At 41.7% G+C, this 26,468-nt stretch overlaps 1 protein-coding gene across 2 annotated transcripts in view; it reads left to right on the plus strand.

Moving 5' to 3' along the window:
- The first annotated feature begins 21,232 nt into the window (after positions 1-21,232).
- Positions 21,233-26,468, plus strand: part of LOC147887467 (Mitochondrial substrate carrier family protein) — an 81,314-nt gene continuing 76,078 nt past the window's right edge. The window contains exons 1-3 of one of the 2 annotated variants that reach the window (XM_087394814.1): positions 21,945-22,084; positions 22,389-23,014; positions 23,111-23,229. In XM_087394814.1, the coding sequence (XP_087250940.1) occupies positions 22,077-22,084; positions 22,389-23,014; positions 23,111-23,229 (753 nt within the window). In that variant the 5' untranslated portion in view covers positions 21,945-22,076. Of the gene's footprint in view, positions 23,015-23,110; positions 23,230-26,468 lie in introns of both variants that reach the window. The other variant, XM_087394813.1, reaches the window with a different exon arrangement.

Below are 26,468 nucleotides of genomic sequence, written 5' to 3' on the forward strand. Positions count from 1 at the left end.
TCCAACATGGTATCAGAGCCATTTGATCCCCCTTGAGCCCATTTCTGCCACATCATCTTCTTCTTCCTCTTCTTCTTCTTCACCATCTCTCCCTCTTCTTCCAAAAATTTGCTTGAGCTTGTTCTCCTCCGGTTTCCCACGCCCTTCCAGCTAGAGATCCATCTTGTTGGGGCGAATTTCGGGCTGCAAGGAATTGAAGAATTTCAAGCTCTGCTGGTCGCCATTGTACGAATTTCGTCGATTCTTCTTGCTGCGTTTTCTCTGCGCTTGCTCCTTCTTTCTCTAATTCCTTTCAGGGCAAGCTTCTCCATACCTAGAGCTACCTTGTGCTGAAATCTGAGCAGCAATGGCTGCATATTGAAGGAGAAAACAGAGAAAAACCAGTCGACTTTATTGAAGAAGGAGAAGGCGACCTGACGCGTTTTTTCGCCTCTTCTTCCCAGAGGTTCTACCGTGGTATACCAGCTTTCTTTTGCCTTAGAAAGCCCCCTTTCTTTTGCTTTGAAGAGTGTGCTATAAGCCCTCCAAGTTCAGCTCTCTAGTTTTGACAGTTTTGACAAGCTTTTGAAAATGATGCTACATAAAATGCTACTCTAGCATTTCTGGTCTTTTGAAGTTTTCAATAACTTCAGTACAAGTGTTGCTTCAATTTTGTTTTGAATTACTAGACCTGGTTTTGATTGGAAAGTATTTATTTCACCCACTTCTATGAAGCATATAAGAAGAAGCATCATTGATTGAAATTTGGTCACAAGACTTTGCTATCATGTGTATGATCAGGAAATGTTGGCTATCCTCCATGCTTTCGAAAATGGCACCACTACCTATACGGTAGCAAAATCAAGGTCAAGACAAATCATAGGACACTCAGGAATTTCCTTATGTAGCCCAACTCATCAATGAAGCAGAAGAGGTAGCTGGCTAAGGTTCAGTCTTATGATTTCAACATTGAGTACAAGAAAGGGAAAGAAAACGTGGTTGCAGATGCCTTATCCCGTATGTGGGCTTGCAGTTTGTCTACCATTTCTACCATCTATTAGGCATGGATTCATGGTATTCAGGAAGAATACATGCAAGATTCTAAGGCAGCTCCCATATTTGTGGAGTACCAGAGGCCATCGAGCCAAGGGCATGCTGAATTTAAGCTGCATAATGGGCTGTTGTGGTGCAAGGACAGAATTTATTTGGTGCCAGATTCAAAGTACCGACTGCTGGTCTTACAAGAAATGCACTCATCTCCTATGGCAAGACATACAGGTATTACTAAGACATATTAAAAGGTCAAACAGAGCTTTATTTGGGATGGCTTGTGGCGGGATGTAGTTAAATTTGTCAATGAATGTTTGCCCTGCCAACAAAATAAAGTGGATAGCCGGTTACCCGCGGATCTCTTGCAGCCATTACCTACATTACCTATTCCAAAAGACAATTGGACTCACATTGCTATGGATTTCATCACAAGGTTGCCTTCCACAAAGCGGGGATGGGATAGCATTTTTGTGATGGTTTACAGAATGACAAAGCAGGCCCATTTCATACCCACTAAGACCCGTTATTCAGCATCACAGGTTGCTTGGAAGTTCATCGAGCATGTTTTTAAGCATCATGGCTTCCCTTGGGAGATTGTCAACGACAGAGTTTCAAAATTTATGGGTCACTTTTGACAGGAGTTATTTACAGCAATGGGTACTTCTCTTACACCTAGCACTGCTTACCACCCTAAGACGGATGGACAGTCAGAAAGGGTGAACAAATGGCTGGAGGAGTATTTGAGGCATTTCTATCATCACACAGAAGTCTTGGGATAAGTGGTTGGCACTTGCTAAATTTTGTTACAACAGCACCAAGCACATGTCTATTGGCATAAGCCCGTTCGAGGCTATGTATGGATGCACAGTGGGTATGCCATGTTTAGTTGCAGACATGGCTGTAAAAAATCAGCAAGCAAGAAATGACTTGGATGCCCTTCTGCAAATGGCTAAAAAGAATATGCAAGATGCCCAAGCCAAGCAGAAGAAGTATGCGGATGAACACAGGAGGTATCTGTCTTTTGAAGAAGGGGATTATGTGCACTTACGCCTCCATAAGAACCGTTATGCCTCGTTGAAAGGTAATACCAACACGAAGCTTACTCACAGGTATTACAGTCCCTACAAGATCATCTGCAACGTTGGCGCGGTGGCGTATGAGTTGGAGCTACCCAAGACCTCCAGGATTCATAATGTTTTCCATGTGTCCTTGTTGAAGCCACATGTCGGACAACATGTCCGAGTCCTTCCTGAGCTACCACCTATGGATGAGGAGGGCCACATACTCTTATGTTCCAGAGCGCATCATGGGTTTCACGGATCACGTACTCCGAAACAAAGTCTACACCGAGTATCTTATCAAGTGGCAGGGACTCCCTGAGGATGAGAACTCATGGCAGCCAGAGAGCATTGTCCAGGACCCCCTATCTCCTACCGGGCTAAATTATTAATTGCTGTTTACTGCACCTATTTAACAGCCCGCATATGAAATTTTGAGGGCAAAATTCTATGGTAAGGGATGGTTGTAATGAAGGGGAAAAAGAGGCAAAGTTAGAGGCCCCCGTGGAGGGACTATATAAGTCTCCATCCACCCCCTACTATGTGTACTTTTTGATGTGACATCTTTGAAGCATTTCAGTTGTTATTCTAAGCCCTGTAAGAGAGAAGACACTACCCAATACCTGGGTTAGAGCCTCTCATGGCTTGCTTATGCAAAATATGTGAAAAACCAAAACATAAAGCAATGTCTTGTTATGCTACAAAGGATGAAAATGCCAACCTGACTTCCTTGTTGAAGATTGCCAAGACAATGGTTGCCAAAAAGGAAGCAAATACAGAGATCTACCCTCTCATGGCACTTTTATTTGACTCCAAGTACAAGAAAAAGATGAAGGTCAGATACCTAAGATATGCTTCTCTACACAACTATGGAGACGACAAGATAATTGTTCTCTTGAAGGATATGATTTTCAGATCCACTTGTTCTATCATAGTACCATATTATAAGGCACTAGACACTGCCCATGTGGTAAGACCTTGCCTTGACATGGATATTTTGCCTCCACAAGATGAGGCATCCCATGAAGATTATGCATTTTAAAACATCTCTATGTATGCTCCAGATCTCTCTTTTTATGTCAAGGTACTCAACCTGGATAGTCCTCCAAAATGAATGAAAATAAACTGTTGTGTTTTGTGTGTTTTGTAAACACCTCTGGTCACCTTATGATGTAGGCCATGTGTATGTTTTGTTCCATGGTACCTCTTGCAGACATTGTGTGCATGTACATGCAGGGGAGATAACCATTGGAAGGTCTTTTTGTATCCCTTTTTGTTTACCAAGGAAACCCTTGCTAGCATGAGAACCTAGCCATAGATTTATCCTTGACCACCATGAGATGGCATGAGAAACTATGAGACTAGATGTATCCTTGACATAGCCTGAGGCATTTCCTTGAGGGGGGGTTTGTTGGGATATCTCAAGGTGTATGCCTCAGGCACACCTTATGTTTCTATGTGTGAGTGCTAGAGGCACAGTTAGGTGCCCACAAGCACAGTTAGGTGGTGGAGAGCCACATAGGATGATTGAGAGAATCTAGGAGCAGATTGAGGAGATGATTATGGAGCTCTGAAGTCATCAGTGATGTTAGTGAGCATGTATGAGGTGCCTACTTAAGGACCTCACTCTTCTTCATTCTACAAGCAAGTAAAGCAAGTATTCTGATTTTGTGTCCACTCTTTGCTTTCCTTTCAGTATTCCAACACCCCCTCCATATTGAAACGCTGCAATACTTTTGTAACATACTCCTTCTGTGAAAGCCAAAGGAGTTTCCTACTCTGATCACGCGTGATGTGCATACCAAGAATATGACCTGCAAGTCCCAAATCCTTCATATCAAAGGCCTCATGCAACTTGGCCTTTAATGCATCTAGCTCATAAGTATTCTTGCTAGGCAATAGCATATCATCCACATATTATGCCAAGATTATTAGGATATTATCCTTAGCCCTTTTAGTGTAGAGGCAGTGATCAATTTCACTCCTTCTAAAACCTTGGGACCGAATGAAAGCATCAAACTTTTGATAGCATTCTCTAGGCGCTTGCATAAGGCCATAGAGACTCTTCTTCAGCTTGCAAACTAAATGCTATTTGCCCTTTTCTTCAAAGCCTTTTGACTGCACCATGTAAATTTCCTCATGCAAATCCCCATGCAAGAAAGTTGTCTTGACATCCATCTGCATGAGCTCCATATCCTCTGATGCCACTAGTCCAAGCATGCATATAAGTGTGGTCATCTTCATAACCAGAGAGAATATCTCATCAAAGTCCACACCCTTCTCTTGCTTGAACTCTTTAGTGACCAAACAGGCCTTGTACCTAGGCACATCATCACCTATGACCTTCATTTTGTAGACCCATTTACATGGCAATGCTTTCTTTCCATGTGGCAAAGAAACCAAGTCCCAAGTCTTATTCTTCATAAGTGAACTCATCTCTGATTGCATAGCATACTCCCACTTGCATTGATCCTCGTGCATCATAGCCTCTCTGTAGCAAGAAGGCTCCCCGCAATCAGTAAGCATCACATAGTCTACCCCTGGAACAAACCTATCAGGCGGTCTAGACACTCTAGATGATCTTCTCAAGGGCATTTCGGCTTGCTGTCCCACCTGCATATCAGCCACATTTGGCTCATCATTTCCACCAATAGATGATCCATCATCTACCCTTGATTGTATACCTATGGGAGTACTTGGTGGTACCATTTCTTACGCATTTGATGCATGGACAGCTTGCTGTCTATCAACATATGCAGGTGGATTCACATCTTGGAAAGTGATTCTCCTCATTTCCACATCCCTCATGGGTGCCTTATGTTGGTAAACTAAAAGGAAAGCATAGAGTGAACACAAACTCAGAATACTTGCATATAGAATGAAGAAGAGTGAGGTCCTTATGTAGGCACCTCTTACATGCTCAGTGACATCACTGATGACTTTAGAGCTCCACAATCATATCCTCAATCTGCTCCTAGATTCTCTCAATCATCCTATGTGGCTTCTACCACCACCTAACTGTGCTTATGGGCAACTAACTGTGCCTCTAGTACTCACACATAGAAATCAAGGTGTGCCTAAGGCATACACCTTCAGATATCCCAAAACCCCCCCCCTCAAGGGAATGCCTCAGGCTATGTCAAGGATACAGCTAGCACAAGGTGTCTCATGCCATCTCATGGTGGTCATGGATCTATCAATGGCTAGGATCTCAAGCTGGCAAGGGTTCCCATGGGTGTAAGGTAAACAAAAGGAATACAAAAGACCTTCCAATGGTTATCTCCCCTGCATGTACATGCACACAATGTCTGTAGGAGGTACCATGGAGCAAAACACATACACATGGCCTACATCATAAGGTGACCAGAGGTGTTTACAAAACACACAAGACACAATAGTATATTTCATTCATTTTGGAGGACTATCCAGGCTGAGTACCTTGACTCAACATAAAAAGAGAGATCTGGAGCATACATAGAGATGATTTAAAAAGCATAATCTTCAAAGGATGCCTCATCTTGTGGAGGCACATCAACTGAAAGTAGATTGGCATTTTCTGTCTTTGAAGTTGCTTCCTTTTTGGCTCTGCAAAACTTCTCATGATGATTGTTTTTGCCACAGTGTTTGCATGGATTGATTTTGAAGCAGTCTTTTGAGAGGTGATTAGTCTTCCCACAATGATTGCAAGGTGAAAACTTGCCCTTCTAGATTTTTATGGCATAGGCTGTGTCATTGCCTTTCCAGGGATATCTTCATCACTATCACCTGTGATGATCAAATCATCAACATAAATGACAAGCAGCATAATACCTTTCTCTGTTTTTTCTCACATAAAGTGAGAAATCTTGTCAGACCATGCTCTAGGTGCTTGCTTCAAGCCATACAAGGCTTTCTTCAACCTGCAAACAAACTCAGGATGAACAGCATGAACATAACCTGGTGGCTGCTCCATACAAACCTCTTCTTGCAAATCACCATGCAAGAAGGCATTCTTCACATTCATCTTATGTAAAGACCATCCCTTTGATGCAGCCATAGCAATGACTGCTCTTACGATTGCCATCCTTGCAACCGGACTAAATGTTTCTTCATAATCAATGCCATATGTCTATGCATACCCCTTAACAACTAATCTTGCCTTGTATCTGTTCACAGAACATCTGCATTGTGCTTCACCTTATAAACCCACTTATAGCCAATTGCATTCTTGTCTTTAGGCAAAGGCACCAATTCCCACATAGCATTTGCTTCCAAGGCATCCATTTCTTCATCCATGGCTTTCTCCCATTTTTCTTTTCCCATGGCTTGCTCAAAAGAAGTGGGTTCTGGTTCCTGTATCACTTTGACAATATAGGCATAGTGAATGGCTGTAAATGCATCATATTTTAGCCTATCCACAACATACTTGACTTTGGTAGACCTGTGCAAAATAGGCTCACTACCAGGTACTCTCAAAAATCCCTGGGCTTCCTTACTCCAGGTGTAACAACAAGGAATACCCAACTCATCATCAATGCTCTGTTCTGAGCCACTAGATTCACCATCCACATAAGAGTGACCTGCATTCACATCAAACATGGGCTGATCTACCTTCTCTTTTCCTTTTTGTGATACCTGCGTACCACTATCTGCATTGCTTTGAGGAGATTCTCTTGATCTCAATCTGCTTGTCCATGGCGAAGTATGTGAACCACTACTAGAGGACACTACAAGTCCACTAATAATTTGTGATTACTGCTATGAATTCTGTGCAGCATTACCATTTTGTGCATCTACATTAATCATCACATTTACTGGTTTATACTAGGTTCTCATCACATCAAAGACAACATTTGTGCTCACTGTAAACTTACGAGTAGAAGGGTTATAGCATCTATACCCTTTTTGCTGCAGAGAATAACCAATAAAGATGCATTTCTCAGCTTTTGGATCCAACTTGGACCTCGACTCATTTGGCACATGAACATAGGCAATCCAACCAAAAATTTTCAAATGAGAAATATCTGGTTTCCTACCAATATACATCTCCTTTGGCGTCATGTTACTTGACAAGGAGACAAAGGCCATCATTTAGAGAAGTTGATTCTGATGGTGTAGATGTAAATAAGATGTAAATAGCAAGGAAGAGTAGACATCAAGCACTTTCACTCCAGATTATGGATGATTTTTTCTAGTTAGTTTCATTAGGAAGCTAAAATTTTATATTTATGTCGAAAGTTTGTATGCCTTAATAAAAATAACATTTGAAATGTTGACCAAGATTTGAAACTTTTATGCAAAAAATAATAAAGTTTCACCAAGATTTACTTTTTTAACTTCAAATTTCAAAAGAAAATATATAAAAGTGTACTACATTCTATCAATATTGTCAAATGAGCAAAACCGGCTTGATAAACTTTCACCAAAATTTTATATTAATATATAAGCATAGCTTCAACAAAAACATATGTGGTCCAGAGAGAACTAGAAGAAATGAAGTTGAATATGAGGTCTTCAATTATATTTTTTAAAAGTCAAATGCAAAAAGACAGTATGTCTCTAAAACTCAATGGCTCTAAGAGTCTCAATACACAAAAATTGCACATTTGTAAAAATATATTGCCTTTTTAACAATTTTTGGGAATCTTTTTAGAAGATGCCTTTTACTTGCCATTTATATGTAATGTTGCCATTTTGAATGTAACACTATTTTCCTCTAAAGACATATTCATATGCTTATATTCTTCTTGACACACACATATTCTAACACTTTTTTTTTCTCCTTTCCTTTTCTTATCCTTCTCTCCCATTTCTCTCTCGTTCACCCCCATTCTTCTTTCTTTCTTCTTTTCCCTTTGCTCTTTCTTTCCACTTATTCTCCTTCTTTCTCATTTCCTCTTTCTTTCTTACTCGTGTCGAAGGTTTGTACCTTATGTCCTTTTCTCTTCCCTCTCCTTTTCCTCTTTGTTCCACATTTTCTTTCCATGTATCCTAAATTCTTCCTATTCTTTTCTCATCCTTCTCTCTATTTATTCTTTCTCTCACTCACCACCCTTTTTTCTTTTTTCCCCCATTTACACCTTCAGAATCTCCTCTCTTTCTTCTTTCTTTCCCCTTGCCTTTTCCCTTTCCTCTTTCTTTCCCCCCTTTATCCCTCTCTTTCCTTCCCTCTTTTTCTCCCACGTTTCTCCTATTTTTGTAATAATAGAGAAAGAAATCAAAGAAGACTTTCCCTTTCTCGTCTTTAATCCCTCTCCAAGATTTTAAAAGGGATTTCTCTATCTTTCTCGATAGAAATATCTCATGGGAGTTTCACCTCATAGAATGTTAGTGTACCATGTGGAGGGGACTTTCAATTCACATTCTAGGAAAATTTTAATAGAATTACAATAATATGATAGGTTTTTTAGTTCAACTTTTTTGAAAAACTATTAGTTTAAAAGTAAAATGGGTTGGTTTCATTGAGTGAGAACCTTTCATTGAAGGGGTTTTTAAATACCCCTTGAACACATGTGATACATAGGGTTTGTTAATAATGTACCCCCCCAAGACTATCTTTGTTTTGGAAGTACTTACCATGGCATTTTAGGGGTGATGGTAATGGTAATGATCATGGTAGGCATGCATATAGTGGACCTAATGGTCATGCTAAGAAAAAATTTAGCATTTTAGAAAAGTTTGAAAGTTCAATTGTAAAGTGAATCCCATTAGTTAAAGCCATCATGTAAGAAATAAAACAAGAACACTAGAGTCCTAAGAGCATGAGGGCTCACTATTGAAGGACAAATTGATGTAATGGGATATAGAGTCCTAAGGTCTAAGGTTGTGAGTGGAGAACACATGGTGTGCCTGGATAGGTGTCAGTAGGCATGATTGATGATGTGTCAATCAATAGGTGTGTGATTGAGAGAATCATGGAATTGATTGAGAGATTTGTGGATCTAGATGCTCTACTGAGCTCACATGTGATGTCACTACTGGATGTAATTGGAGCCTATATATTGGGCTTGTCTCTCATGAATAAACTATTAGAGCTATATATAGCTTGCCCTAACTTGAACTAGGTCTCACCTATATATGTGTAGCTAGTGATCAATATGAACTTTGGGAGTCTATTTGGTGTGTCTATCATCTCTTCTTCTTTCTCTCAACATGGTATCAGAGCTACAAAAGTCTTGCTATTGCATGCTCATTGTAATGAAGAAAGACAGGAAGTATTAGTTGTTGATTTGATTACATAGCACTTTTAGTATCTTGGCACTTATTTTCTCTTGTCGATTTGACATGTCTAACTTGATGTAGCTTTTTGGAGGTCTTCTAGTGCCACTAAGAGGGATAGGTCCTTTTTTGACAGAAATACCGACCTTTTTTACACTAAAGAGTTTTTTTTTTACCAGGTGCAAAGGTCAATATTTACGTCGCTATAAGCATCGAAAAAGAACGGTCTATATAAGTGTCTCTATATAGTGATACTAATAAACATTGCTATATAGCGACACTGGTAAACGTCACTATATAGCAACACTGGTAAACATCGCTATATAGCAATGATTAATAGAAGCTTTAAAAAAACATTAGTGGGGCTACCCAGGGCCATAGCAAGCCCTGTTTTGCCCCATTAATGTTTTTTATTTAGTAATTACAAAAGAATGTTTTTTGTTACAAAATTTTCCTTGTAGAAAGGGTGATACAAAATCGCTCAAATGAACCGAGTGAGAGAAGAATATACACGTCAAAGATATACAACATTGTTTATTACAAAATTACCCTTTCAAAAAGGGTGATACAAAATTGCTCAAACGAGCCGATATACAAAAGCATATACATAGCGAAGTATATGCAAACTACTACGAATACTACTATTGCTCATCCAAAGCATCGTCCTCGTCCTCGTCCTTGTCACGCTGGCCTGATGATCCCTGGCCCTCATGAGTTGTGCCTGATCCCTGGCCCTTGTGAGCTGTGCCTGATCCCTGGCCCTTGTCGAAGCCGTGTAAGCCCAATCCCTCATCATCACCGCTCACATCTACTAATGGAATGTTTGAGCTTTGATTCTAAGAGTGAAACCATATTAATTGGAAATTAGATTGGAACTTAACGAATAAAACAATTTAAAAAGTGAGATTACAAATAGGAGTAGACTAATACCGTGTGAGCAGCCACCTCAGCCCAATCGTCTGTCACTCCCACTACCTCCTACTCTCAATAAACCACGGCTTTGTTCCTATGTGAAATGCGCATCTTGTCTCTGTGTCTATAGAAAGGCGACCCATCGCAGCTTGCTATGGGCCCAATTTATGAGAGTTAGATAAAGTGCATGCAATATGTAGTAAAACAAATAAAACAATACATTAAATGAGAAGAAGTAGACTTACCACGGTTGCCTCGAATGCCAACCATCCACCTGGACCAAAGTGCAAACTACCTACGGAGTCCAACCATCTCCTCACAGCCCTCCTCTGACCCTCGAACTGTTCGAGATGGTCCCTGTACTACTTCTTGAAAAACTTCCAATCAGCTTTGTCTGCCCAGTTGGGTTTAGCCTTCCCCTTATGGAAGTACACAAGGTTGACCTACAATGCTTCAAGAGGACCCCCATGCGCTCTTTCATGTAATCTGAATTAAACTCCTAATTTGAAGGGTTAGGATATTGTCTTTTCAATTCATCGATGAATGCCTGCTTCTTTCCCTCATCTTGGTACTGCCAGTCAGTAGTTATGCCATTCCTGAAGTGGTGGCTCATCAACCACCTCATGGTGGCCATCATATCTCTCTAGCAACCATGATTTCATCGGACAACAAGTCCTCAATTGGGTAAGGAGGACTCATGGTAGTGGCAGAGTCAAAGTGAGTGGTGTTTGTGCGAGTGCTTATAGAGCAAGGAGTAGCAGTGGGAGTAGGAGAGGGCAAGGGACCTGACTAGTACTGGGTCTTAGGACCAAGTGGAGACCTATAGGGATGTGAGTGTGCTGACTCGTCTACATCTCTCGAGTCAGCACAACATAAGTGACCCCCTCCTACTCTTCCTTTCCTTATGATGGGCATGCCCAGTGATGACCCCTCAGTCGAAGGATTAGAGGGAACGTTTGGATAGTGGGTCCTGCCTTCAGTGTAGGAGAGGGATTTGTTGAGGTCTTTGGGATAGCAAAGAGAAGAATCTCGCTATCTCCACATCAGTCATCTGTGTGATAAACTCATCAAGACTCCCGACAAAGCCATGGGCTACTAGCAAAGGAGTTCCCCGAGGGGTAGTCATAGTGCTACGTCCGAGAGGAGTTGGGCCAGGGGTAGTGGGCCAGGGGTAGTCACGAGGGTAGGCCCCTGAGGTGTCACCTGAGTGGAATCAAGTCCTATAGAGAATAGAGATTCATGATGTCTCCTCCTACGAGGGTTTTCGTACTCGTCGGACGTGCCACATGATCCCATGTCTAATTTGGGGGGATTGGACAAACGTAGACACAAACATGAAAACAAAAACAAGAGCAGGTAAGAAGCAGAAAGCATATGAGGGAAAGCATATGCATAAGAGAAGGAGAAGCATAAGAGAAGGAGAATCATAAGATAAGGAGAGGGGAAAAGAAGAGAAAGAAAAGGGAAAAAGAGATTGCAAGAGGGGAAAAGAACCAAATATGCATAAGAGAAAAAAGAGAGAAAGCATATGCTTATGAAAAGAAGAGAAAAAGAGAGGGAAAAAGAAGAGAAGGACAAGAGAAGGAGAAGGAGAAGGACAAGAGAAGGAGAAGGAGAAGGAGACATATGCTCATGTAAGAGAAGAAAAAACATATGCATAAGAGAAAAACAGAGAAAGCATATGTTTGAAAGAGGAGAAAAGAGATTAAAAGAGGGAAAAAGATATTGAAAGAGGGGAAAAGAAGAGAAGGAAGAGGGGAAAAGAAATTGAAAGAGGGAAAAAAGAAGAGGGGAAAAGAGCATAAGCATAAGAGAAGGAAGAGGGGAAAAGAGATTGAAATAGGGGAAAAAGAGATTGAAAGAGGGGAAAAGAGATTGAAAGAGGGAAAAAAGAAGAGGGGAAAAAAGCATAAGCATAAGAGAAGGAAGAGGGGAAAAGAGATTAAAAGAGGGAAAAAAGAAGAGAAGGGGGGAAAAGAGATCGAAAGAGGGGAAAAAGAAGAGAGGAAAAGAGCATAAGCATAAGAGAAGGAAGACGGAAAAAGAGCATAAGCATAAGAGAAAAAGAAAGAAAGCATATGCTTATGCTTATGCATGAGCATATAAGCATAAGAGAAAAAGAGAGAAAGCATAAGCTTGTGCTTATGCATGATACATATGAGCATATGCTCATACATAAGCATAAGCATAGGCAAATACATATGCTTATGAGAAGAGGAGAAAAAGAGAGGAAAAAAGAGAGTGGAAAATAAGAGAAGGAAGAGGGGAAAAGAGATTGAAAGAAGGAAAAAGAAGAGAGAAAAAGAGTATAAGCATAAGAGAAGGAAAAACATATGGCATAAGAGAAAAAGAGAGAAAGATTATGCTTATGCTTATGCATGAGCATATGAGGGAAAGAGGGGGGGAAAGAGGGAGGAAAAGAGGAAAAGAGGGGAAGAAGAGGGAATAAGAGAAGAGAGGGAAAGAGAGGGTTCCTATGCCCATCATTGCAGCTAGCGCTTAAGGCATTAGTTTCTTACCTGGAAAAGTCCCAAACCGTGTTTCGTGGACTGGCCCTACAAAAAAGAGAACATACCATTTTTTCAGATAACTAGTTAGAGGAAGGAGGAGTTTAGAGAAGCAACTTTTCAAAGGGATTGGATGAGTTTGGAGAAGCTTACAAACAAGGAGAAAGCATAAGCCGACAAACAAGGAGAAAGAGGAGGAAGAGAAATACCAAAAAGAGGAGGTGTCTTCTTTCTTTTACCAAATCTCATTTTTTGTCAACCTCTAAAAATCAAGCATGAAAATTAGCACATAGCCTTCGCAGTATAAGGAGAAACACGCTTCAACACTCATAAAAGGAAATCTCACAAAAAATGAATCTACATTGCTTAAAGAGACTCACTTTCTTGAAAAACTTCCTCACACAAGCAAAGAGGGAGAAGGGTGGAGAGGGAACACGTGTTAGAAGAGGGGCTGGGTAGGGGTGAGGAGTGGGGAATAGAGAGGAGGAAAGCAAGGTCGTTGAATATAACATGGGAGGAGAGATTTTTGCTTTTCCCGCAATAGAGATGTGAAAGACGGCATCGCGCAGGGTTCAAGGTTTGAGATCCCAGTGTCGCTATATAGTGACGCTGGTCAGTCGCTATATAGCGACGTTTATATTCAAAAAACATGGCTATATATAGCGATGGTTCAGGGCACTTGTTGTGAGAAGAGAGAAAAGGAGCTCATGGTGGGCTATTTTTTTATCTTAATAGATTTCCTTGCAGCTCATGTTGTCATTTTGGAAGTGTGCAGATGGAAGGGACGAGTGGAAGCTCGTCAAATGATTCGCCAATGCCAGGGAGCGCAAAGTGGTTTATGGAGAGGTTGTATTGTCATTGCACTCATTGCAAGCGAGAAATATGACATCAATGTCATATTGTCATGCGCCACTTGCAAAAGTATGGGGAGGAGCCCGAACCAGTACCCACCGTTAGTGTTGCACGTGGTGATGGATCATCGGTAAGTCAATGCTATTTGAGTTCATGATCAATATTGGATACCATTATGACACAAAACCTTGAGACAAGATCTTATATTTACACAAAATCTTGAGACAGGATGAGGAGGGTGGCGAGGGTGCACATATACCTTCACACTTTGAGCAAGACTATAGTCTCTCGGATGTGCCAGATGATGACGAGGGTATAATGGACATGATGGATTCTATTTTTAGGGGCACTACATCACATGTACAGGTGATGTCAGAGTCTGAGGTCAATATGCGAGAGTTGCAATCAACATAGTGGTACGAGGGGGCTAGGATGTCTCAACTACGGGCTTGTCTCTCAATCTTAAATCTGCAAACAAAGTATGGGTGGTCGGATACAAGTGTCTCAGCCTTAATGAGGTTAGCTCCCGCATTAATTTGACTCATTATTTGGATATTATTTGTTTTGAGAATCATCATGTATGTTTGAGAATCATCATTATTTGAAGCCTATGTATGTTTGAATTGTGACTCTCTTTTATCCTCTCTTTTCGTCTCTTTTCTCCTCTCTTTTTCTCTCTTATCTCCTCTCTTTTTCTCTCTTTTTTCTCCTCTGTTTTCCTCTATTTTCCTCTCTTTTCTCCTCTTTCCTTCTCTTTTTTTCTCTCTTTTATTCCCACTTTTTCTCTTTTCACTCTCTCTTATCTCCTCTCTTTTTCTGTCTTTTTTCTCCTCTCTTCTTCTTTTCTCCTCTCTTTTTCTCTCTTTTTTCTCCTCTCTTTTCCTCTCTTTTCTTTTCTCTTTCTTCTCTCTTTTTCCCCACGTGAAGCTTCAATAGCCTACCATCGAGCAAACAGATACAGACTTCTGTCTCTTTTCACTCTCTCTTTTTCTCTCTTATCTCCTCTCTTTTTCTGTCCTTTTTCTCCTCTCTTTTCTCCTTTCTCTCCTCTCTTTTTCTCTCTTCTTTCTCCTCTCTTTTCCTCTCTTTTCTTCTCTCTTTCCTTCTCTCTTTTTCCCCACGTGAAGCTTCAATAGCCTACCATTGAGCAAACAAATACAGACTTCTGTCACTCTAATTCAAAGAATACAGGAGTCTGTAAATGTTTGCTCAATGCCAGGCTGTAGGATTCTAAGCTTGCTCAATGTCTTATAGGTATTCTAAGTTGTAGGATTAGTGCATGACTTCTTTGTTGCTTTGAAAGAGGAAAAAAGAGAGAAAAGGGGAAAAGAGAAAGAAAAGGGGAAAAGAGAGGTGAGAATCATCATGTATGTTTGAGAATCATCATTACTCGAAGCCTATGTATGTTTGAATTGTGATAGGTTGCTCCAAAAGATGTTGCCTGCACCAAATACCATGCCCACATCAAGAGATGAAGTGAAGAATATGCTAACAATGGTGGGTATGGATTATGATACCATCCATGCTTGCCGTAATGACTGTATTCTCTTTCGTCGTCGTGAGCATGGAGATTTGGCTAGTTGTCTAAAGTGTGGGGAACAACAATATAGAGATGACTTGTAGGGTGAGTAGATACCAGTAAACGTCTTGAGACACGTTCCCATCATTGCAAGATATATAGCTGGAGAGTGCGAGGGTCGTCGTTGTGTCTTTTGTGACTCTCTTTCGCACGCATGTCTTATACTAACACATTCATGCACATGTGCAGGACTTGTTACAAGTGGGTACTATGCTTGTTCTATTTGTGGATCGTCATTGTTAATTGGTAGCTATAGAATCTCCACCACTTTGTCCTTATGGGGCCATCATTGTTCTTTGGTAGTTATAGGATCTCCACCACTTTATCCTTGTTGGCCATGACAATGGAGCCGTCATTGTCCTTTGGGTAGCTATAGAATCTCCACCGCTTTGTCCTTGTTGACCATGACAATGTTCCCCTTTTCTCAAAAATTTCTTGTGATGGTGTCATAGGATTTTGTGTCTTTGAGCACAAGGTCTCAATCAAAGCCCATTGTAGAAGGCTCTCAAACATATTAAAGATGTAGAAGGTTATTAGGCTTATAGTGTTGAACTTTGTCTGAAAATGGAGCCCATTGGTGAATTGCCAGGGGATGGAGGTGTGGTCCCTACACTTTCTCTAGCTTTGACTTCTTTGTCGTGCTCCCTTTGGTCTTCAAGGCCAATCACTTTTTGCCTAACTAGTCTTCATGATGTTCACTTGCTTTTAGTTTGGGGTTGGATAGGGAGGATAGGAGGCTATGAGATAAGCAGGCCTTAGGGGCTTATCTATGTGTGGATCTAGGGCTTGCACTCCCACAAATGTAATTATACAATGGACCTCCCTCCCACATCTTTCTTTCAATTCCTTTTCCTTGGGGAGCCTCACAGATGCGATCATCATCCTTGTTATGCTAAGCTTGCGGCATATCGGGATCCGTGGATGCAAGAAACTCCGTGATATATACTAATGACTCTTGCACAAGCCATCCCTTTGCCATGCTTGCTTCTGGTCTTGCTCTTTGTCTTACAAATCCCTTCAAAGTTTTCATAAACCGCTCGAGAAAAAACATCCACCAACTATGAACGATACTTGCAATGGCCACCTCATCAACTATGTGCAGAAGCAAGTGCACTTGAGTTGTCATAGTGCTCGAGGGAAAGTGCATCTCAAGCAAGCATACGGCCTCGATGGATTCCACCCTAGTGTTCTCGATGCTTGATATGGAGATCTCTTTTTGAGATATCCACATATTTCACATGCCCATGTAAGATATATTCATAATCAGTCTACAGATTATTCAACTTAAATTGAAGAAAATGCAATCAATGCGATTTGATAGTAAGCATACCTCACAATACCACTGATCTTGAATATAGCATTTCTAACATCTTCCTATAAGCACCCTTTTATTGTAATTGGGAGGATGAACTATTGAGCCTAGTAAGCTTATTGTCCTTTGAAAATGCTCCTTTCAAGCAACGCATATACCCTGTGGATGTTCGAAAAGAGGCAATGTCTGCCTTGACTGCCGCTGCCTCCTCTCTCGTGTATGAAGAGGATCCGTGTTGCTTTCTAGAGGACAACTTTTCCCGAAGCACACACTTGGGGCCACAAACAAGACATCCTATTCATAGCATGCAAGTCAATCCAGCCCTTTGATGCATCGAACAGGTACTCCATTAAAGGCACATAGATACAGGGTTAGGGATATGTAACAAGAAAGGCTAAGGACCTGGAACTAAATATGTTTTTGCGGTTCCTATCGAAAAGAGTGTTTTTTGAGACAATGGACACTTGCATCCCATGAATGCTAGTTATGACAACAATGGTTAAGGCTATAATGGGCTATCAAGTCAACTTGAAAAAGATGGTGGTCACATAGATCAATGAGTAGGTGGGAAGGATTCAATTGAGGAAATAAGAAATAGGTTGAGTTGGGCTCTATCTATGTCTATTGGCATGTAGAGGCAAGGACTTGGAGACCAAGTCAAACCACTATTCAACTGTGGTAGAAGACTTATTCAACAAATTGCTATAAAAAGAAAAGTAAAAAATGGTAAATTTGGGTCAAAGAGATGGATCGATATTGACAAAATGCAAAAGGAAAGTAGCCACAATAGCTAAAATCTAACCAAAATGCCAGTTGAAGCAACACCGAATACAATTGAACATTGAACCCTAAAGAGGTTTTAGTTGGTGTTCATTTCGGTTCTAGAGTTCATGTGCTTAACCTCCTTGTGTCCATGCTACCTTTTTTCTTGTAATTGTATGAATGTAACAATCAATATAGACATATATATTATGCATATCCACTTTTAAATTAATGATTAATGGTTATATTGACAATTATACTAGCTAGGGTTTCATGGGGTGTAAGAGTGAATGAGTGAGAGGAGGAAAAGGGAAGGATGGATTGGGAGTAAAGGACAAGGAGGAGGGTTGGAAGGAGGACTTGCAAGCAGGAGGAGGAGGAGAATTAGTTAGGAGTAAAGGAGGAGGAAGTAGAGGACAAGGGGAGGAGAATCTATGAGTAGGAGAATTAGTGGGAGTGAAGGAGGAAGAGGTAGAGGATAAGATAGGTAAGGGGGAGTTGGAAAGAGGAGGAGGAGGAGGAAGAAAAAGAGAAAGGAAAGGATGAGTTGGAAGGAGGAGGGAGAGGACGAGGATTTGGGAGTGCTAGAGTCTAGGTCACAAGGATGAGAGCATATTAATGTAACTAATAGTGTAAGGTAAAGACCACATGGTGGGGAGTAAGCCCACCATGTGGAACATGGAAATTGCGGCTGTACTCTAGAACCAAGGCCCGAGGAGCAACTAGGTTTGCAACCACTTGTAGCAAAGTAATCTAGGACATTGTGGTTGACACCTCAAGCTGAATACACAAAAGTGCCCTAAAAACCACTCGCTAAAAAACTACATGTGAACAGATCTTCATTTGCTCTCCCTTTTTCTATTTTGGTTTCTCAGATGTACTGGTGGAACCAATTGTAATTGGAACTTTATGTGATTACTAGTCTCTTGAGACATAATATAAAAAACAACTACTTTTTTTTGCCCAAAAAAAAAAACTACACGTGAACGGATCCTAGTTTTTCATTCCTACTTGGTTTTAGATATTTTTACTAAACCATGAGAAAAGAGCATTTTAAGAGACATCGACAAGCTCTTAGTTTTTAACTAAGAGGAAAGATGTTCTCATCGATGGGATGCTTCAAACCCCTTGAGGGAAGGCCTACTTCAAGACGTTGATCTTGAGGAAAGGTGTTGAAGATTCTTCTCAACATCTTGTGTTACAATGTGGATAAGCACTAACATGTTAGAGTGCTAAATGAGAGGAACTATTGGAAACCCTAACTCTAATCCTAAAGGACTTGTATATAGTGATTCTTGACAACCAATATAGTGTACAACTAGTCATTTGTGGTAGGCTCTCTCTCCACATCTCACACTTGAGAATAGGATTATATGAATGCATTAGAGTAAGGATAAAATGAGAGGATGAATAGTGCATATTGATGCTACAAAACATTGTGAAATAGTACTCAATAGACATATACATTGCAACATTGTGCTAGCAATGTTGTAGACTTTTTTACTGAAACATTGGGAAAAGAGCTTTTTGAGAAACACTAACAACCTCTTAGTTTAACTCAGAGGAAGGACCTTCCCATCAAGGGGATGCTTCAAACCCGAGAGTGTTTATCTTGAGGGAAGGCCTACTTCAAGATGTTGATCTTGAGGGAAGGTGTTGAATATTCATCCCAACATCATGTGTTATAATGTGGATAAACACTAGCACTTTAGAGTGCTAGAAAAGGAAGAACCCTCGCACTAGCCCTCACACTAACCCTAAAGGGTTTGTATATATCTAAGTGTTCGATAAAACCCTAGGACTATATGAGAGCACTACAATAAGGATGAAATGAGAGTCTTGAAGTGCTTTAGAGCCTTTGGTAAATTTGAGGTAGTGCTTGAGGATTTAGTCTTGAGGTAGGATAGGCACTCAAGTAAGGTAGGGATTTGATTAAGAAAGTACTTAAAGAAAGGGATGCAATGATTTGAGCAAGGATAGTCAGGTAAGGAGGGTGCCACATGCTAACCTTAGATATGATAAGCTCAAGTTACATGGATGATACATGCTAATTGTATCCCCATGTGTCCCCTTGCTTGATATCATCTGTCATCACCCAAATCTTCTGTGATGCCACCTAACTCTTTCGCACAACCCTACTTTGCTTCTTTAAGCCTTGCAACACCTTCACTGTAACTTTTCCTTGTTGATATTGTGTTGGCTCCTTGAGCCTCCACAACCATTATCTTGCCTTCAACTAAGCTCCCTTCAAGCTAGTCAATGCTTTCTTACTTGTAGACTCCTCACGGAGCCTTAAAGCTTCCATTCCCATACTGTAGGTGACTTAAACTGCAACAACATCCCACTATGGGCTAATCATAGATGTGGCTTGGGTCATGAACATCGATCTCTAGTTATTCTTGACATCTTTTGATAGGATCCCAAAGTTGGTATGCTTTATTTTGAGCACTATAAGCAACGAGTACACTTTTATGAGATTGGCATCAAGCTTATTCCATAATACATCTAGCACATGAGCATGTGGAAGCGATCCAAATATTTTAAGGGGAGTCATGTTATGCAAATAGTAGTAGGATTAGATAGTAAGAGTAAAGAAATCCCATGCACCACCTAGTGACCAAATAATGGTGATACCTATTAAAAGGGAACACTATGTAAGCATATGAAAATCTTATGGGACTATGTCAGAGTCACTCTCCCTCCCATTTATATTAATTAATCTGCATAAGACTCCCCCTTAATGTCAATTAACCTAAGCAGTTCTAAGCTTTAATCTATTAACCTAAGCGATTCTAAGCTTAAATCTAAGCTCCCTCAGTATCTCTCACCCTCTCCCCTCCATTCAATCGTCGCTTTGTCTCCCCCCTATGTTTCTTTCTCCTCCATTCTTCATCATAGGTCTTCAAACACCTCTTCATTGAAGGGGAGGCAGCGCGTAGCGTGTGGAGGAATTTGAATGTCAAGGCGGCTCTCCCTCAAGTCTCCGGCCTCCCCGTCTCCCCCTCATATATTTTTCCATGAGGCGGCAAAAAGAAAACTTCTAGACTTTCGTGCTCGTCGAACCTTCTGGATAGTCTATGGCTTGAATAATTATTATCCATGATTGCCTTAGGTTAATGTGGCATTGCACCTCCCGCCTCACACAACTAATTAATTAATAGCCTATTTTCATCAACTGGGGGGCCCTATTTGCTTATTAAGGTGTTTGATCTTGAATGGCTCACTGTTTTGTTATTGTGTTAGATATTTGGCAGAGTGCCATCTTGTCTTGTAGTTTTCACCTCTTTCTTGCACCATGCATCATTGTTATATAGCATATTAAGTGAAATTTCTGGGAACACATGTTGCTCACCTTTTCATTTGAGGGCATTTGCATAGGCATGCCTTACTTGAGAGTATAGACTCCATGGCCTATTTCATCAGAAAACTTGAAATATATATATATATATATATAATGGACCTGTAACATTTTCGTTTTCACCTGTAAAAAGTATTTTCTCAATTTTCTAAAAATTACAAAAGCTTATGCAATTGGGTTAATTTTAGCTAAACAAATCTTCAAATTCTTAAGCAAAAACTTGAATAGAAGTGTTCACAAATCATTCTTTTGAACAAATCACAAAACTTGGGGTTTCTCAATTGAAATCCCAAGTTTTGTGATTTGTTCAAAAGAATGTTTTTTGTGAACACTCCTATTCATGATCGTTATATGGGTTCCCGTTCTCTCCAGCTTCGCAAGGTCTCTTGTCCCTTCTTCGTGCTCTGGAGGGCTTGAAGGGTTTACCTTTTGAATACAAAATTGAATTTTTTCTTTTTGTGATGCTTGTTATATAAGAGTGTTTACACAGAGTGTTTGCCCACATTGAATGCATCTGAGCCATGGGCAGGACATGGGCGGGCAATCTTAAGTGTCCATGATTCTTAAGCGTGTCCACGGTGGGCCAAGTCTCTAGAGGGTACATATATATCTCAAACATAATGTTACCATGGCTGGTCTAGAGCAGATTGCCATGGTACAATTTTGTTTGAGAAGACAAGAGGACACTAGAAGAAAGCAAAATCTGAGGCCAGAGGAAGCCCATGGAGAGAATGAGAGAGAGCATTGAAAGAAAAGCTGAAAGATTGATTGATAGACACACAAGAAGCAAGATGGAGAGAATGGGAGCGAGCATTGAAAGAAACGCTGACAGATTGATAGACACAGATCCTGAGACGGGATGGAGACAAGAAAATGTCTAGGAACAAGACAGAGAGAGAGAGAGAGAGAGAATTCAAGCAGTTTCTGAGAGAGAATCAGCGAGCATTGAAAGAAAAGCTGACAGATCCTGAGATAACATCCTGAGATGGATCCTGAGATTGACAGGAAGCTAACAGGAATGCAGCAACATCCTGAGATAGATCCTGAGCTCATGGAGACGGGATGGAGAGAGTAAAATTTATAGGAACAAGACAGTGAGAGAGATAGAATTCAAGCAGTTTCTGAGAGAGAATCAGCGCTGTTTCATCGAAATGTCTTTGTGTTGATGACGGAGTACGGATTTCCATGTCCAATCCATGCAGGTTTCTGCCGCAACGACGATTAATGGAGCTTGTTCATGGTAGCAAAGCGTTTGGATTGCAGCAATGGCGTCCGGGAGTGGCGTGCCGCTGACTGGTCCGGGGCCTCTTCCTCATTCTCCTCAGACTGGGAGCCATCTCTGTTGGCGCATCGCGAACAGGAAATCTCAAGCTCTCAATCCTCCAACGTTGGAACTCCCAGCTCCCAAGACTTTTGACGGCCTCCACTTTGCCAGATTTCCACCTCGGGAACGAGGCCGCTCACCTCTGCCTTCCAATTCTACCACTCTGGACATTGTAGCGGATCTTTTATGGCAATGTATGTGTGTTTTTCTCGCGGAATCCCCAGTTCACCACTCTTTGCTTCTTTGCGAAACCTCCGCAACCGATGCTTTGCCTTCTAATGGTTGCCATAAATCGAGAGGCGTTCGCTGTCTTCCGCGCGGCCTTCTGGAATCGGGAGTCGTAACCACTGATGCAGAAGTCGTTCTCCAATCACGCGATCGCTCTAGAAGTATTGGAAAAGTTTTAACAAAATATCTGGGAAAAACGTTTCCTACTGGCCGCTGTTTAGCTTCTAAACCCGCAACCGACTGTAGTGAGACGAATTTGAATTGGTTCAGGGCACGAAGCTGCGTGGAATGGGTCGCTACGGACAGCAGTTTTCGGGAAGACGAGTTTCTGGCATTGACGTGCCGGCTCGAAGCTTGTCAAGACTCACATAAACACACAGGTTCAAAAGCATCGATGGGCTGCCTTGAAGGAGCATCCCGACGGCCCAAGGGATGGGAAGTCATCAAAGCAGGAATGGAATATGTCTTGGGGCGCTCCATACTACCTGAACGGGGAGCACATCTTGCAGATGTTTCAGTACGGGATTGTGCGGATGCCGCTGGCATTGCACATGGCACAAGATTAGGAACAAACCATAGAGGTAGTTTGCCATCTGCTTTAGCTGGCAGCGCAACCATAATACCACCTCAGCTATCAGATTCTGGAATAAGGGTTGGCGTCCAAATTACAGCTGAGCCTGTAAAAATCTCTAAGAGAACCAATGACTTACAACAAGGCCCAAATCCATCCCCCCTTACGGGTAGAATGGGAGATAATGCGGTCGCTGGTGCATTGGCTGGAACTTGCGTAAGCCTCTGTCTGCATCCTATAGATACTGTAAAGACTGTGATTCAGGCCCAGAGTTTTGGCCAAAGATCTATTCTCCACACTTTGGTTGCAATAATTTCAGATAGAGGTGAGTATTGGAATTTAGTTTTTTTGCTTTTTGAATAATGGACGAGACAGACTGTTTCATCTAATCGAGGAGTTTGATTTTGCATCTGAATTACAGGTGTGTCTGGCCTGTATAGAGGACTTGGAAGCAATCTTGCCTCCTCTGCTCCAATCTCGGCCATCTATGCATTTACTTATGAATCGGTGAAGGCAGCTTTGCTGCCTCACTTGCCAAAGGTGAGTGTCTTCAAATCCATGTATAAAATAATTTGGGAAGGAAAAGAACATGAAACGAAAGACAAGTAGCTATTTACCAAACAAGAAACTTCTACATATCTGTCCATGCCTGTTGATCAATTGTTTGACTTGAGCTAGCTTTTCTGGGGAAATTTGAAAGGACTGTCTTGTTGGGATGTGCCAATTCAAGCTTTCCCTTTGTCAATTGAAGAGAGGCCTGCAAATTCTGCGGCTTAAATTGATCACATATTTCTTTTTTGTTCCGAATGGTGTAGGTAGAAAGGTGTCAAAGACTATCTCTAAAGAAGCGAGTTTATACATTGGTGAAAATTTTGTGTACTCGTTATTGGACGTTTTATGTACTTTCCTAAGGCGAGATTTATGTCAGGCTTGTTTAGTTGGAGCCATTGCTAGCTTTCCCATGGATAAGTCTGCCCTTATCTCACAGAAGCAATGGTAAACTAAGAAATGCCTGATTCAACAAGTTTTTATGGACGTGATATTCATTTTCATTTTATATTCTGTGGGCTGCATGTATTTTTGGTCACTCAAGAACAGTCTTTCTAAAGCAAGCTTAGGCACTCCATACGTAAGTAGGTGACAAATTTTTTGAACACACCTGATGTGTGATCACGCCTAGAGCTAGATTTGCCCTTCCCATGCACGTCTTATGCTATGTTTACCGGTGGCAGAAGTCTTGCTTACAAATAGTGTCAAACATGAAAGCACGGATGATGGGGATGCAACTGCTCCTCTTTCCATAGAGTATCTATGTTTAAATATGATGCCTTAGTAGGACAAGTCCTGTGGCATCTCCATTGAGACGGTTTCTCTGCTTCAATCCTGGTTGCAACTCGTCCAGGCCCGCATGCCCCTGGCTGCCTCTTTTTGTTGCATCTTGCTTGCATCGTACTTCGCAAATGCTTGCTGTGTCTTTATCATGCATCACGCTCTGGAGTGCTGCCTTCATGATGCATCATGCTCTGGAGTGCTGCCTTTATGATGCTGTAATGGCGGGCTGTTTGCCCCCATAGCCCTGGGTGTACCTGCAGCAAAAAAAAGAGCTGTGAACTGTGCCCTGGCTGGATGGGCTGCTATTGTGTGGCTTATGTGTTTGGTATTGCCAGGAGAATGGCCTCATAGGCTCCTAACCAGTGCAAAGGCTGGCTGACATGGTCTGTCTGTACATCGATATGCCTGACCTGTCTGGTGGTTTTGGGCACTCACATTAGCTGATTTTCAGTTGTTTGACTAGGAGAAGAGGCTTGTGCTGTCCACCAGGATGTTGGAATCTGAGTCCTAGTGTGTGTGTGTGGTCCTAGAGTCCTAGGAGTGTCCTACAGTTGTGTGAGTGTGAAGAGTCTTGAGGCCACTTATGCCACCTCATGTGGTAGGTGTGATTCCTCCCCTAGATTATAGGATCTAGATTCTCTTGTGTGTGACCTCATCTATGAGGTGTCTGTGTGGGAAGATAAGGCTTGCCCAGCCTATAAAAGAGGTTATGTACTTGCTGTGATAACACAATCTATCAACATCAGTTCGTGCCTCAGATCTTGTCTCTCACCCTCTCCCCTTTTTTAACAGTTGGTATCAGAGCCACCTTGAAGCTCCTGCTTGATGGCATTCCTCTTCGATTGAGCAGCTCTATGTTGTTCATCGAAGTTGATGTTGTTTGTTGCGCCATCAGCCTCAAGACTGCCGAAGTCGTGGCAGTAATCCTACCCACGCTGATGCTACCTCTCTCCTCCGTTGGGCCACTCTTCCGCCTATCTTCCACGCCCACCAGATCTGGAGAAGCTGCCAACCAGCAACAGATTGAAGCAGTCGCCTCCCTCGTAATCTGCTGATCGTGACTTTTGCTGCTGCCGTGTTTGCCGCTACCCGTTCGTCAGAACTTACATGTGCTAATCTCTGCGCCTGAAAGCCTTTGCTCTACCATGTCGCTTCCTCCTTGAGGTAGAGGGTGGCCGGAAAGAGAAGCTGCTCGCCATCTACGTTGCTGCCCGCCATCTCCACGTTGCTGTCCAGATGGCCGCTTCAATTCTGCCCCAAATGACCTGCGACAGCTCCTGCGAAGGTGTCGAGATCCGTGTCTTGTAACAAGGCGATGATTTGGTGGCGTCTCGCATGTACCGGCGACCGACGACCTTGTGAGGACCGTGACCATCGACTCGCACGTCAACGCAGCTCTTTTGGTTTGCAGTTCACGCTTCCTCAATCTACATCGAAGACCATCCTATGTTGTTGCTTCCGTGCTGGTATGTGTTGCCCACGCCTCAGCAAACAGTTCCGCCTTTGCTCAGCATTTCTGTTCCATGACGACCTGAAGAGCGGCTTGTTCCAGCCCATTTCTGAGCTCAAAACCCTAAATTGCGCTTTTCAAGAATTTTGCCTCATTTTGGGTGAATTTGTTGGGGCTTTTATGGTCTGAAGCTTCCCTAGTATTGCTAGAACACTATGCTCTAGGAAATTTTGAAAAGCCCCAATTTTCTGCAAACCCTAATTTTGCAGCCACCCTAACCCAAAAATTTAGGGCTTTTCTGTCTTGTGTCTTCCTTTGGCATAATTAAAGCTTCTACCATGTAAAAATTGGGCCTTTTTTTGCAAAATTTGAGTAAACATTGCAAGGGATTTAGACATTGGCTGTAATAACAGCTAAGACCTTCCCACCAATGGATAGCATAAAAAACTCCTCGTTCATCGAGAAATTCTCAGGGAGCAATTTCCCAACTTGGCAGACAAATCTCAGGCTTCTTCTTATGCGAGAAGGCATATGGAATATCACCAATGGCAAGGAGCCAAAACCCCAAAGTGATGATGCTAGAATCAGTTGGTGGGAGAACCAAAATGATAAAGCAATCGCTATCATTGGCCTAGCTTTAGCTGACAACCTTATCCACCATGTGGATTTTGATAAGACTGCAAATGACGTTTGGGAAAAATTAGAGAATTTGTTTGGAAATAAGATCAATAATTCCAAAGTATTTCTCAAACAAAAACTCTTCAAGCTCAAGATGAAGGAAACTGAAACCCTCAATGAACACTTGAGCAATCTTGGGTCAATTCTCCAACAATTATCTGCCATCCGAGCCATTGTTGAAGATGATGATCAAGTTGCTGTACTTCTCTCAAGTATTGAAGACATTTCCAAGTACAATGAGATCCTTGCTGTCCTAAGAGTCAGCCGCAATATGAGCTTTAAGGATATGGTAGCCCATCTCATTGATGAGGACGGTAGG

The sequence above is a fragment of the Dipteris shenzhenensis genome, chromosome 23 (assembly GCF_047967505.1).
Source record: "Dipteris shenzhenensis isolate YYH24624 ecotype China chromosome 23, Dip_SZ_1.0, whole genome shotgun sequence".
NCBI lineage: Eukaryota > Viridiplantae > Streptophyta > Polypodiopsida > Gleicheniales > Dipteridaceae > Dipteris > Dipteris shenzhenensis.